The sequence below is a fragment of the Sus scrofa genome, chromosome 5 (genome assembly GCF_000003025.6).
Source record: "Sus scrofa isolate TJ Tabasco breed Duroc chromosome 5, Sscrofa11.1, whole genome shotgun sequence".
In the NCBI taxonomy this organism is placed as follows: Eukaryota; Metazoa; Chordata; class Mammalia; order Artiodactyla; family Suidae; genus Sus; species Sus scrofa.
In genome coordinates this window covers 67,357,773-67,372,340 of record NC_010447.5, presented here as the reverse complement: position 1 = coordinate 67,372,340, position 14,568 = coordinate 67,357,773, and the positions used below count along the sequence as shown (strand labels likewise).

The window sequence follows — 14,568 nt, the reverse complement described above, 5'->3', positions numbered from 1 at the left end:
TTAGAATGGGAGAAATTGAATAAATAGCCTGGAAAATAAATTAAGGCCAAAAAAAAAAACACACCAGGAGGTGCGCTGAGGGAGGGAATGCATTTGGCTCTAAGCCTTGATGCAGCCAACGTGCAGACAGAACCTGATCAGCCCAGGAGTCCCAGTGCTCAGATACTTTTTAGAGCACATCAACTGTTCTGGAAAACCCAACCCCGATTTAAAGACTAGAACCCTCCCTGTAGGTCCATGTTATGGGCTGAACTGTATCCCCCTCCCCCAAATGCAGATGTTAAAGCCCTAACCCCCAGTGTCTCAGAACGTGACCTTACGGGGAAATAAGGTCACCGTAGGCGTACTCTGTTACGATGAAGGGGCCCTAATCCGGCAGGACTGGTATCCCTATAAAAAGGAGAGGAGTTCCTGTCCTGGCGCAGTGGTTAACAAATCTGACTAGGAACCATGAGGATGAGGGTTTGATCCCTGGCCTTCCTCAGTGGGTTAAGGATCTGGCATTGCCGTGAGCTGTGGTGTGGGTTGCAGACGCGGTTCGGATCCCACGTTGCTGTGGCTGTGGTGTAGGCCAGCAGCTACAGCTCCATTAGACCCCTAGCCTGGGACCCTCCATATGCCACAGGAACGACCCTAGAAAAGGCAAAAAGAAAATAAATAATTAATTAAAATAAAAAGGAGAAATTTGGACACAGAGGCCAGGAGAGCAGATGTGTGCAGAGTTGTGAAGACGTCTGCCGTCTGGGGGGTGGAACAGACCCTCCCCCACAGCCTCAGCAGAAACCAACCCCACCACACCTCGATTCTGGCCTCTACACTGTGAGAGAATAAATTCCCATCATATAAGCAACTCTGTCTGTGCCATTTTGTTATGGCAGCCCAGGCAGATAATTTTATGATGAAATATCATATTGAGAGATCACTGAATGGTGTGAGAGGAAGTGGCCTGAGCATATTTAAAACTAAACAGGAGTTCCCATTGTGGCTCAGTGGTTAATGAACCCGACTACTATCCATGAGGACAGGGGTTCGATCACTGGCCTCACTCAGTGGGTTAAGGATGCGGTGTTGCTGTGAGCTGTAGTGTATGTAGGTCACAGATATGGCTCAGATCCTGTGTTGCTGTGGCAGAGGCTGGCAGCTGGAGCTCTGACTCGGTCCCTAGCCTGAGAACCTCCAAATGCTGCAGGTGAGGCCCTAAAAAGACAGAAGACAAAAAAAAACAAAAAATACCAAAACCTAAACAAACCTTTAAAATACAACTATTAACTCTAAAAAAACCAAAAAAGTATTTAAGGAAAAAAAAGACTAAGATATATTACTAAAAAAGACTAAGCTATATTACTATACTGAGAGGGAAGGGAGGGGAGAAAGGGAAAAGTGGTAAGAAAGCTACTTACTACCTCTTATCACAAGAAGGTCCCAATGACAAAAATCAATAAATCAAGAAACAGCAGCATAAGCTTTAAATTTCAACATACACCATCCAAATGTATTTTTCTTTTCTTTCTTTATGGCCATGCCCCAAGGGATGTGGAAGTTCCCAGGCCAGGGATCAAACCTGCACCACAGCAGCAACAATGCCATGTCCTTAACCCACTGAGCCACCAGGGAGCTCCTCATGTATATTTCTTAAGAAACAATTGAAAGAAGAGTACTTGGCCAAAAAACCACGTTGGATAAATTCAACTTGAGAAACGACATGCACTATCCTTTGCTTAACTGTTTTCCATGACTTTCAAGGGAGGAGAAAGATGTGCCTAACAATGCGGAATGTGGCAGGTGGTTGGACGAGGGTCTGACATGTTGCGATCTATTGTCAGGAAGCCACTGCTGATCCTAAGCAGTCTTTCAGTGGTCGGGAGGGAAGAAGTCATAGGCACTGGGATAAGTGGAAGGCTGGATGCTGGTGGAATCCTACTTAAAACGCCTCACTCTGCACAGTGTCTGCTCGACTCACATTTCGTTAACGGGCAGGACGGATGCTCTCCCACTCACTCTATCAAAAGGAACAAAGGGGACCAGGAGAGCCTGCCTGCCCTCTGCCTGCCCCAGAAGACCGTGTCATCCCAGGAGGGGTGATGCACTGTCAGCAGATGAGAGAGAATGAGTCACTTTCGTTCATTCATCAGCACACACACAGGGCCTCCAGGGGGCCAGCGTGCCAAGCTTTGCTGGATGCAGGGGATGCCGAGACGAGGTCCTGGTCCTCCGGGAGGTTCCGGCAACATCAACACAGGGACTGCACTCTCACTCAGTAGGTAATACCTTGCTCCCAAAGGTAACAAAGTGTAAGAAAAAGTGGGAACCCGTCTCCACCGCCCTAACATCCTCAGCAGCCAACCTTTAATAGCCCCCTTGTCCCAGGCCAAAGGCAGGCTTAGGGGCTCTGGCTGGATCCCTCCAGCACTCAGTGGCCTGGTTCCTGGAGACTGAACCAGTGCGTCTGACTTGTGAATAAGCCAGAGTAAAGGCTGGGTTCATCAGCATCAAAGCAGTCACACACCCAGAGCAATGTGGAAGGTTTCCGAGCTCCAGGTCAAGGTGTTCACTGCCATTCAACTTCTCAGTTGCCTTCAGTCTAACTTTTCTCAGCTCCCGGGGCTGTGTTGAACAACCCAACAGAGAGATGTGACTACCACTCAGAAAGACAAATGGAGAGAACTACTCGGCTCAGCTTCAAACCATGCCTCCCTCTGCAGGCAGACGAGCACACTGGCTGTCCCAGACTGTCCCCTCCACCTCCCAGACCCTTCTTGGGCCCCAACCAGTCATACTCACAGTGCCGGTTGGACTCTCAAATATCCCAATCTTGCCAGCCTCCAACACCTGGTAGAGAGCTGCCATGAAGTCCTTCTGGATGGGATAGGGTGTGAAGGGAAAAGGGAAGTGGATGCCACCAGGCTCCTGGGTTTTGTCAGCCATGGTCCTGCGGGGGTAAAAGAACCTGCTAGCTCTCTAATGGACCAGGAAGTACTGGCCTGAAATTGAGAACGGTTCCTAAGAGGGGTCTCAATTCTAGTTACGGAGTTTCTCCTCAGGCTGCACATTTTGTCACAAGCAGGGACCAACCTCTCTGCTTCATGTGCATCTTTCCAGGAAGCCTCACCAGGATGGCACAGTCAATCCAGCAATGTTTGCACAAACTGGCTGTGGGGGAGTTCAACCTAGGAAGGCCTCATAGAAACCCCTGCCGTTTCACCTGCCTGCACACCTTCCATTGGCCTGGAGATTCCTCTGGGGCGCCTGTGCCTAACTGCTTCTCTTCCCCCTGCCGAGCAGCCCTGAGAGGTCAAGTCCAACAGACAGGGAGTCGCGAGCACAGCTTTTCCGAAGCCAACACTCCCACCCCCACCGACAGGCACCCCAGCCTGCTTCCAGTTCACCCTAGCCTCCACTTCCAGTACAAACCAGAGCCTAGGATAAGAGCTTTCTGGGTGGTCCCCGACGGGGAGGGTTCTTCCCAGAGGCTGAAACCCAGCTGGAAGGGCTTCCCAGAACTCAGGCCACAGTACCTCTCTTCCCCCGAAGGCCAAGGTCTAAGAAAAACTTCTCTCCTCCTCCTCTGGCCCTAATCGCTCAGAGACATCCTCTACACAGCCTTTCCTGCTTTCATCACCATCTTCCATCCTAGCCCCACTCTCTCTGGAAGTCACTGCTCCAAGCTATTTAAGCAGACCCATCTCACCTCAGTACACATAGGAATAAATCTAAATGCCATTCACACCTTTGCTCCATTAAGACTAGGGACCGTGTCAATTCATTTAGGAAGAAAAAAGCTGCATGATGTTCTTCCAGTGACAGTTTAGGGAAGAACAGTTAACACAACGACAGTTTAGGGGCAGTTAACCCAACAAAAGAGGCAGAGGGATAACTATAGGAAGGATGACTTAAATCTAGGACAATTCAAGAGGGACGCATGTAATCGAAAACCCACTGACTGCAGTAGAGTAGAAATTGACAGAACACTGTAAATCAACTGTAATAAAAAAATTTAGGGAGTTCCCGTCGTGGCTCAGTGGTTAACGAATGCGACTAGGAACCATGAGGTTTTGGGTTCGACCCCTGGCCTTACTCACTGGGTTGAGGATCCGGTGTTGCCACGAGCAGTGGTGTGGGTCGCAGACTCGGCTCGGATCCTGTGTTGCTGTGGCTGTGGTGTAGGCCGGCAGCTACAGCTCCAATTAGATTCCTAGTCTGGGAACCTCCAAATGTCATGGGAGCAGCCTGAGAAAAAAGCAAAAGAAAAAAAATTTAAAGAAAGAAGACCCACTAAGACATGAAGGGAACGAAGAAAGGTCCTCACAAACTCTTAGTACCAGACTTGCGTTACATGCTCCACAGGCCCTTTCTACCTTGGTCATCTTGTTTTGTTTTGTTTTTTGTCTTCTCTAGGGCTGCACCCTCAGCATATGGAGGTTCCCAGGCTAGGGGTCTAATCGGAGCTGTAGCTGCCGGCCTACACCACAGCCACAGCAACACGGGATCCGAGCCGAGTCTTCGACCCACACCACAGCTCACGGCAACGCCGGAACCTTAACCCACTGAGCGAGGCCAGGGATAGAACCTGCAACCTCATGGTTCCTAGTCGGATTTGTTAACCACTGAGCCACAACAGGAACTCCAGTCATCTTGTTTAAGGACCAAATATCCTACAACACTGTAAGGATACAACCACTGGATCCTGACACTTACAGAAATGAAATAACTGTTCAAGGACTCAGCTTAAAAAAGAAACTCAGGAGTTCCCGTCATGGCTCAGTGGTTAACAAATCCGACTAGGAATCATGAGGTTGAGGGTTCTATCCCTGGCCTCGCTCAGTGGGTTATCGATTCGGAGTTGCCGTGAGCTGTGGTGTGGGTCACAGACGTGGCTCAGATCCCGTGTTGCTGTGGCTCTGGTATAGGCTGGCGGCTACAGCTCTGATTAGACCCCTAGCCTGGGAACCTCCATATGCCATGGGTGCAGCCCTAGAGAAGACAAAAAAAAAAAAAAAAAAACTCAGGGATCCAAGCCCAGGTCCACATGGCTCTCTTTCAGTCCAACTCTTTCGGCTGCAAGAGACAAGGAGCATAGTAAGTACAAGGGAGAGTTAATGAAAAGATATATATTGAGAGATTAAGAATACAGATGTTCTGGGAAACCATGAACAAAAGCCACGGACAGGGCAGGACTTCTGCAAGTCTAAACTTGCAAAGCGGTTCAGGTTTTAGGGCAGCTCCAGGGAGCCCACCATCAAGTAAACATTTGAGGATTCCTATTCTCCTGCTCAGGCCCACGCCAGGTGGAGTCTGACACTTCCTTCTACCCACCCCATCAGCCTGCCCGCAGCCTCTGCAACCCTCTCCACCTCCTAGCTTCAGCTCCCACTGCCAAGCAAAGTCTTTTCTGGTTTCTTAGTTCTAAATCCCAAGAGAGGAGTTCTCTTGTGGTTCAGTGGGCTAAGGACCCGGCATTGTGACTGCAGCAGCTTGGGTTTGATCTGGCCTGAGAACTTTCACATGCCACAGATGCAGCCAAAAAGAATAAATAAATATAATCCCACGTACACACTCACCCTGCCCTGCTTTAAGTCATTTTTTATCTCATTATTCTGAAATACCCTGTATTTCCTTTTGTCTTTTGCCTGCCGCATGTGGAGGTTCCCAGGCTAGGGATCTAATAGGTGCTACAGCTGCCAGCCTACACCACAGCAACGCCAGATCCGAGCCGCATCTGCAAGCTACACCACAGCTCACGGCAACACCAGATCCTTAACCCACTGAGTGACGCCAGGGATCAAACCCGCAACCTCATGGTTCCTAGTAGGATTCATTTCTGCTGTGCCACAACAGGAACTCCATGAAATACCCTGTATTTCATTTGTTCATAGGTTTTGGCGCTATCTGAATTTATTTTTATTTACTGTTCTCCCCCACTAGAATATAAATAGGAGGGACCTGATCTGTCCTACTCTTCTCTGTCCCTCGCACTCAGGACAGGTGCTTTGGCATTGAGTGAGAAATCAATAAGAATTTGATGGGAGGAGTTCCCGTTGTGGCTCGGTGGTTAACAAACCCGACTAGTAACTGTGAAGACAGGGGTTCAATCCCTGGCCTCACTCAGTGGATTAAGGATCCGGCGTTGTCGTGACCTGTGGTGTAGGTCGCAGAGGTGGCTAGGATCTGGCATTGCTGTGGCTATGGTGCAGGCCAGCAGCTGTAGCTCCAATTCGAACCCTAGCCAGGGAACCTCCATAGGCCTCGGGTACGGCCCTAAAGACGACAAAAAAAAAAAAAAACTGACTGCAGCAGCTCAGGTCACTGTGGAGGCACAGTTTCAATCCCCAGCCCGGTGCTGTGGGTTAAAGTATCCCACAGCTGTGGCATAGGGATAGGTCACAGCTGCAGCTCAGATTCAATCCCTGGCCCAGGAACTGCCCTGTGCCACAGATGCAACCATTTAAAAACAAACAAACAAATGCTGTTAAATGAATAGCCAGCTTGAGGTGGGGGCTGTGGGTATGGGGTTTCTGTTCTTCAGAAGTGTGGGAAGCGGATGTCTAGGACTTAAATATCTAGTCCTTTAATGGTTTCAAACTGTTTTTATATAACCTCACAATTGTGTGGTCAGGATTTTTGTTAGCTCTACAGATACTGAGGCTCAGAGAAGTTAAGTTACTTGCCTGCAATCATTCAGCAAGTGCCTGAATCCAAGATTTGAACCCACATCTGCTAGTCCTCCCACCCTCTGAGCTGTAAATCTCTTCGCTGATCATCCTCCCACCTGGGGGAAGCGGGGTAAAAAGACTTGGTTATCAAACTTTAGAATGACAACAGGGAACAATACAGAACAAAAGTAATTACTATTTCACTTCTCTGTGGGTGGTAATTATGGATCTCATTATTTCAGGGTTTAGCTTGTGCTGCTTCTAAGTTAAAGAAGGGTTTGGATAAATCTGTGAATGATGGATACACTAGGAACTATTAAGAATGCTTGGTGTTGGGAGTTCCCATCGTGGCACAGCACAAAGGAATCAGACTAGGAACCATGAAGTTGTGGGTTCAATCCCTAGCCTGGCTCAGTGGGTTATGGATCTGGCATTGCCGTGAACTGTGGTGTAGGCTGCAGATGCACCTCGGATCTGGCATGGCCGTAGTGTAGGCTGGTGGCTACAGCTCTGATTATACCCCTAGCCTGGGAACCTCCATATGCCATGGGTGTGGCCCTAAAAAGACAAAAAAAAAAAAAAAAAAAAAAAAAGGAATGTTTGGTGTAACTTTTTCTTACCTCTTGTGGCAGGTTGCATGGAGAACAGGCACACCCACACAAGCTGTTCCTTGAATTCCCAGCCAGTGCTAAGGCACACACACCACAGCAAATCTCATGTTCATTAAATGGGGTAAAGTATGTGAAAGCATCTCAGGTATGTATTAGTTCTCAAAGGGTTCATTCTCTCCATTCTTCAATGATCACTTATTTAGCTGCGTACAAATAAATACTACAGACTGAATCCTGTCTCCCCTCCCCAAAATTCATGTTAAGGCCCTAATCACCAATGTGGGACTGTATTTGGAAACAGAGCTTTCAGGAGGTAATTAACACTAAATAAAGGAGGTAATTAAAACTAAATGAAGTCCTAACAGTTGGGTCCTAGTCTTTGTAAGTACTGGTGGGCCTAAACTTTCCAGCCTCTAGACCTGTGAGAGGTTTCTATAGTTTCATCTGCCCAGACCATGGCGTTTTGCTAAGGCAGCCTGAGCAGACGAGACACTACGTTCCAGGTACCACCCTACTGTTATGCTCCTAAAGTGCTTAAATGCCACACACGTGGGAGACAGCCTGGCCCCAAGAGAAGCAAACCCCTAGTGCTCCTGCGGTTAATCCGCAGCACCAGCGCGCTGAGAGCTGACGGCTGACCCCAACCCCACACCCTCACCTTGCTTCTGTCTCTCCTCCACCTCGAGAGCACTGTCCCTGAGAGGCGGAAAGGTTCTGGGGTCAAACTGCCTAATTTGGGATGCCAAGTTGTATCCGTGCTTAAGTCCACACCTCTGACCCTGTTTTCTCACCTGCGGGAGAACAGGTAATGGCGTACACGGTAGGGCTGCAGGGCCCACAGGTAAGAAGCGCGCTTAGAACAGCAAACGAAACCACGTCCCCGAAGCTGCCGGCGATCCAGCCCCGCAGCCGCCTTGCTCACCACCAGGTCCCGCCCCCACGGCCTCCCTGGCCCGCTCACTGGTGCCCAGCCTGTCGATCACACGTAGGCCCCGCCCCAGCTCGCGGACGTTTTCCCGCCGCCGGCCCGCCCCGCCCCCACGCGTTTCCACCTCATTTCGTTCCTTGTCCCGAGCAGTTTCACGCGGCAGCGTGCTTACCCTTCTCGGCGGCAGGGCTCCTCCGCAGAGGCCAAGCGGGCGAGAAGTCCGTACGGACGCCACTGAACCTGAAACCCCGGTTCGCCGGTTTCAGCGTACCGGGTGAAAGCGCGCTGCAGCACGCCTCTCGGCTCAGCGGGGCGGGTCCTCCCCCCCTTTTGGCCACTGCGCTTGCGCAACGGGCGTGGGCCGCCCACTCATGGGCATATCCGGGAAGACCGACCTGCGCTGCACGCCCGAGCCACTGCGCGTGCGCGCTCCAGAGCTCGCGGGAAACGTTTTACCACGCCCTTTTGCGCCAGTGCGGTTGCCCAGCGGGCTCAGCTGGCGGCTGACCACGGGGCCCCAGGGAGGCTGTGTTGCTTACTAGTCTCTTCACGTGGTCGGTGTCAGGTGCAGGATGTTTGCGCCTCGGGCAGTTGGAGCCCAAAGGGCCGCTCTGCAATTGCTTGGTTTAAATTGAGGGGCAGGTGCTGTAGCTGATTCTGGAAGCCTGTAGTCTGGTCCTGAAACTCTACACCCGTAAAAACCAGGTTCCTCTGCCCAGTTTATCATCAACCTCCCTATCCCAAACTTTATTCCCTTCCCTGTCTTGCACCTGTTTCCCTCAGGATTGAGGAATATCAAAGAAAAGGGGTGATTGAAACCAAGTGGAACCCTGCAGGTCCCTCCTGGCAGGAAACCCTCCATGCCCTTGATCCTTGTTGTAGAAAAAGGCTTTTCCTCTCTGAGGCCTTCCCTGAGTTCCAAAGGTAATTACTAAGTAGGTAAGGAAGGGAATACAAAGGAAAGGAAGAAAAAGTGGCTAAAGAAGAGAATAAGAGTTCAGTGATAAATCAGTCCTAGTGCATCCTCGAGTGATGTACACAACAATCTGACACATCCTTGAGCTGTTCTGCAGGAACTAAGACACCTACCCCCACACCCGTCCCAGGTGGGGGATGGTGACTACTAGCTGAGCACGTGGACTAGACCCCCGACTCCTGGGAACCAGAAAGTTGATGACTGAGAGTACAGAAACATCACCCTGTTACCTCACCACCAACCAATCAGAAGAAAGCATGCACCCTGCAGCCCTCATCCCACTGGTGCCTTTAAAAATGCTTCCCCTAGGAACTCCTGCTGTGATGCAGCAGGTTAAGGATCCAGCACTGTGGCATAGGTCACAGCTGTGCATCAGATTAGAACCCTGGCCTGGGAACTTACATATGCCACAGGTGTGGCTGGAGGGAGGCGAAACACGCTCCCCTGAATGCCATCAAGGAGTTCAGGTCTTCTGAGCCTGAAATCCAAGCTGTTTTCCTTGCCTGGAAATGCAATAAATGCTTCACCACAATACAGGGTTAGTAAATTGGTTTTGCTGCGTGGAAGGCAAGCAGACCCAAAATTCAGTCTCATAGTCCCTGCTCCTGTCAGACCTTAGTATGTGTGAACTGGTTATTTTACCTCTAGAAGGGAGGCAAAACCACAGCAGGGCTCAGACCAGGTAAGAGGCAGCATTTTGGAAGCCAAGTTTAGGATCATTGCTACCAGGCACCTGCCCTGCTTTGGGTGGCAAGTGGGTGGCTCACCTGGTCAGGAGAACAGAGTACATCGCCTTCACCTCCCTGTGATAGGGTTAGAGTAGAACAGTTACACAGGTAGTGTAGAAGTCCCATTTGTGACGGTGTGAAAATAAATATTGGATTTGGTCTCTCTCTGGGACCATGGATAGAGAGGGAAACCTAGGGAACTTTGGGAGACAACTGTAAGTTAATGACAGGTCAAGAAAGTCATCAGAAGCAGGCTTGCTTAAATATAAAACCATAAATAAGATAATGACCTGAGATATCACTCACATCATTAAGGAGACCCTCATTATACAGAACCTGAGATGATTCAACAGATTTTAGCGTATGGTACCGCCCTTCTGCTGATTTGAGTGAGCGCCATGACTGTCCTGGTTGACCTCATAGGGTCAAATACCCTTACCCAGATATGAAGGAGGAGCTAATGGATTAAGCCTGATGTATCCTCAAAGACCTAGGTGGTCTTTCCCCCCGCTCCCCACTTTGCTTGGATTATAAAGATGTGGCCCAGAAATCCTCAGGGCAGAGCTTCTTTGCCTGCCTGCTTGTGTCCCTCACAAGCGTCTACCTTAATAAATCTATTTCTTGCCAATCACTTTGTCTCTGACTGAATTCCTTCTGTGCTGAGGCACAAAGAACCTGAACCTCAGCTAAGTCCAGACACCAAGCGAGTGATTCTAATTAAAAAAACTGGAGGTTCAAGGCCCTATCTGGGTTATGGCTGGCTTCAAGCCAGCAGTGTCTTCAGTTCCACCCGGATGTGGGTTTTCCTTTGTCAGGTGGGGGACTGGACTGCATGATCCCTGAGCTTTTCTAAAAGCACACCCAGTGTGTTTTCCAGCACCACCCAGTAATCCACTTCTAATACTTGTTTGAGGTAACTGGGATCTCACATATTAGGGCTCAGTCCCACAAAACTGACATGAGACAACAATCACAAGCCCAGGGTGTCACCTGTGCAGCCCACCTACTGGCTGTACATCAGAGAGGCTGACAGAACCCAGAAGAGCATTTTACTTACTAAGATCACCAGTTTCTGTGAAAGTGTGTAACTCAGAAACAGGATGAAGAGATGTGCAGGGAAGCATGTGAGGAGGGGCCCAGAGCTCCCATGCCCTCTGGGCACTCCCCCATCCCAGCATCTCCACTAGCTCACCAGCGTGCAAACTCTCCAAACCTCAGCCCTCCTGTAACTAATGGAGGCTTCATTACGTGGGCCAAGGTTGATTAAATCTTGGGTCTTTGGTGATTGAATGCAATCTCCAGCACCTCTTCCTCCCAGGAAGTCTGGGGGTGGGACTGGAAGTTCCAACCCTCCAATCACACAGTTGGTTCCCCTAGCAACCAGCCCCCTCCTCAGGTTGGTTACCTAGGGGCTTTCCAAGAATCACGTCATCAACATTACAAGAGACACCTTGTAATGTTTCCTTGCCTCAGGAAATCCCAAGGGCTTTAGGAGCTCTGCTTGGAATGGAGATAGAGACCAAATCCAATATTTATTTTCACACTGTCACAGGATGGTTCTACAACTGGGGATGTTTTATGCTTGTGCTTCCTGGGAATGACCTTCGTCATTGCTGTGACTTTCAAGAGACATTAGGGATGGTTTCTGGGACTTGAGGGAAAGGCTTTCAAGGAGAGGAGCCAGTGTAAAACTGTGTAAAAACTTGGGGGTGGGAATTTACAAAAGGAAAGGGTGGTTTGAAACTGAGCAGGGCCCTGTGGGGCTCCTGGGTGTAAAAGCCCTTCTGTGTCCCGCATTCCTTGTTCTTAGGAAATAGGTCTCCTTCAGCCCACAGGACCTTCCCTGAGTTCCAAAGGGCAGGTTTAAACAATTGCTAATCAGGAAAATGAGGGGATGCAGAGACTATGGAGAAACAGTCAAGAAACAATGGTGCAGCCTTGGGGCAGGGTCCCACTTCCTCCTCAAGGGACACACTTAACATTATCTTTCAGCGCTTCTGCAGAACTAAAACCCCCAACAAATGGAAGAGGTTAACTTCTTGATGAAGCCATCTTCATTCCAGGACCACCAGAACCTGTCCCCAGGGCCACTAGACACCAGCTTTGAAGGAGACTACCAGCTTCCGATACCCTGAGCCTCATCTGTGGCCCTATTTTCTACTCTAAAACCTTAAAACCACCTCCTGCTCTCTCCCAAAGGAGGACCCAGTGTTCAGGGCATTAGCCTGCTGTGGCCTCATTTGCCTGGAAAAGCAATAAAAGCTATTTATTTTTCTTCTTCTTCGCCTAAAACTCTGTCTCCCTATCCCTATTTGGCACTGGTGAACAGAGGCCAAGTCTTGGCAACAGTTCCAGAGTCAGTTCTTTGTCATTACTTCCCAATTATCACTGACCGGTGTGGTTTGAAGAGGACAAAGAACTAACACCCTTCGGGGGCTTGGAAGTGGCCCACCAAAATCCTGAAAAGGTGTCTAATGCGTCAGTGTTACCTTTTAAGTTCCTATAAACGTTGCATTTACTGTACAACAACTAAGTTTGTTTTAGCATTTACAAAACGTTTTAAAGTAATTGTCCCAGGTAAATTGGACACTTCGGGAAGACGCACTGGGGAGTTCTCACTGTGGCACAACAGGATTGGCAGCATTTCTGTAGCACCAGTGAAACTGACAGCACTAATGGCCTGAACCTAGCCACAACACAGGTTGGGACTTGAACCCATGTGCTTGGACTTGAACCCACTTGCCGGGACTCGAGCATAACCTAAAGCCAGATTGGGACTTAAACCCATGGTTTGAAATTTGAGTTACTCACCCTCTCTCCGGACTTGCTAAGGTTCAGCTTCTTTATGTCTCTGCGCAGAAGGAATTCAGCAAGAGTCAAAGTGATGGGTAAGAAACAGATTGGGATAGGATTCTTGTAAGAGGTGCAACCAGACAGGCCAGAAAGCTCTGCCCTCAGGTTCTGGTGGGGGCCACAGGGCCGTGAGGGGTTGGAAAGACCCACCTCTTCATTTCCAGGAGTCGTAGCTCCTCCTTAAGTAAGGTGTGTATTCAAATCACCTGAAGGGCCGACATCAAACTCTTGCCCTAGGTCTGAATCCCATCCCCCACCCAATAACTGAGGCGGTTCTCACACCTCCACTAGTCGAGCAAGTCTACCTCATTCTGATGGTTTTCTTGAACTTACAGTGGTCTCCCAACAACCCCCCAGGTTTCCCTCTTTATCTATGATCCCCTACTGGGAATTCCACAACCACCTGTACCTACTCTAGCCCTATCACCAGGACGCAGGTTCCATCCCCAGCCTGGCACAGTGGTTTATAGACTCTGGCATTGCCACAGCTGCGGCTTATGTTGTGACTGTGGCTTGAATCTGATCCCTGGCCCAGGAACTCCACATGCTGTGGGGAGGCCAAATATGGAAAACAAACAAAAAAACCAAACCAAAACAAAAACCACCAAGAAGATGCACTGGGTTTGGGCCTATTTCTTCAAAGTTGCCCCTCCCCACCTTCCATACACACACTCCTGGCGCATGAATTCTCTAATTTAAGAGGCACCATGGAAAGAATAGCAGGTGATACGTCTTGGGGTCTGGTGGTAGAAGACCTTAAAGAGCCAACAAATAAATTTATAATTTCTCCTATAAGCAATTTGCACATCACTGAAATGTTTTTGAACAGAGGAGTGAAACTGCAAGATCAATGTCTTGGAAGTTTTAGGGCAGAAGCAATGTGAAGAACGGCTTAGAGGGGAGAGAGGTCGGAGGCAAGCAAGCAGCCCAGCTATGTTCCAAGCCAAACCATGTGATAGGACCTTGAGTGGCCATAGGAATGGAGGATGGAGGCAGTTAATACCAGGCTGTACCCCCCATCATGCCCTCTATCTCCTCTCATCCTCACCCAAGGCTATTATTTACTCCTAACATAAGACCCTGGGCTTTGTCCCAAAAATTGAATCAGAAGTTAGCCCTAAGTGAACCACTCCCGCCTTTCTTACTAAACAGCCTTCGATGGTGCCATTCATTGAATTAACTCAGAGACTTTCTTAGCTAACTCCTCTCAAAACTCAACGCCAGGGAAAAAATTTTTTCTACTCATGTACAAGTATGCTGTCTGTAACCTGGCAGTGAGAGCTATTTAAACCCATTATGTATCCATCTTGGCCTTTGCTGCTAGTCATCTCAACTACATGGTGTGTGTTGTTTTAGCATTTCATTGGAAAGCACTTTTTTTTTTTTTTTTGGCTGGGCCCACAGTATGTGGAAGTTCCCAGGCAAGGAATCAAACCTGAGCCACAGTAATGACCTGAGTCACTGCAGTGACAATTCTGGATCCTAAACCTACTGAGCCACCAGGGAACTTGGGAAAGCATTTTTTTTTCTTTTGTCCCTTTTTTTTAGGGCCACACCCGAAGCATATGGAGGTTCCCAGGCTAGGGGGTCTAATCGGAGCTACAGCTGCTAGCCTACGCCACAGCCACAGCTCACACCAATGCCAAATCCAAGCCTCATCTGCGACCTACACCACAGCTCATGGCATTGCCAGATCCTTAACCCAGTGAGCGAGGCTAGGGATCAAACCGGCAACCTCATGGTTCCTAATCAGATTTGTTTCCACTGCCCCACGATGGGAACTCTGGGAAGGCATTTTTTGATACTTTTTTTTCTGTTCTCA

General features: G+C 49.2%; 1 protein-coding gene across 23 annotated transcripts in view; it reads right to left on the bottom strand.

Moving 5' to 3' along the window:
• The window catches only part of DDX11 (DEAD/H-box helicase 11), a 36,341-nt gene extending 23,399 nt beyond the window's left edge, over positions 1-12,942 (bottom strand). For 8 of the 23 annotated variants that reach the window (XR_002344140.1, XR_002344139.1, XR_002344137.1 and 5 more), the window contains exons 1-2: positions 7,920-8,540; positions 2,782-2,929 (exon numbers count right to left, since the gene is read on the bottom strand). Coding sequence is in view for 18 of the 23 variants with exons in the window: in XM_021092461.1 (XP_020948120.1) it covers positions 2,782-2,925 (144 nt within the window). In the remaining 5 variants the exon portion in view is untranslated. Of the gene's footprint in view, positions 1-2,781; positions 2,930-4,079; positions 4,228-7,270; positions 7,465-7,919; positions 8,544-9,932; positions 9,950-12,704 lie in introns of those variants that run through there. The other 15 variants (XM_021092464.1, XM_021092476.1, XM_021092468.1 and 12 more) reach the window with 14 other exon arrangements.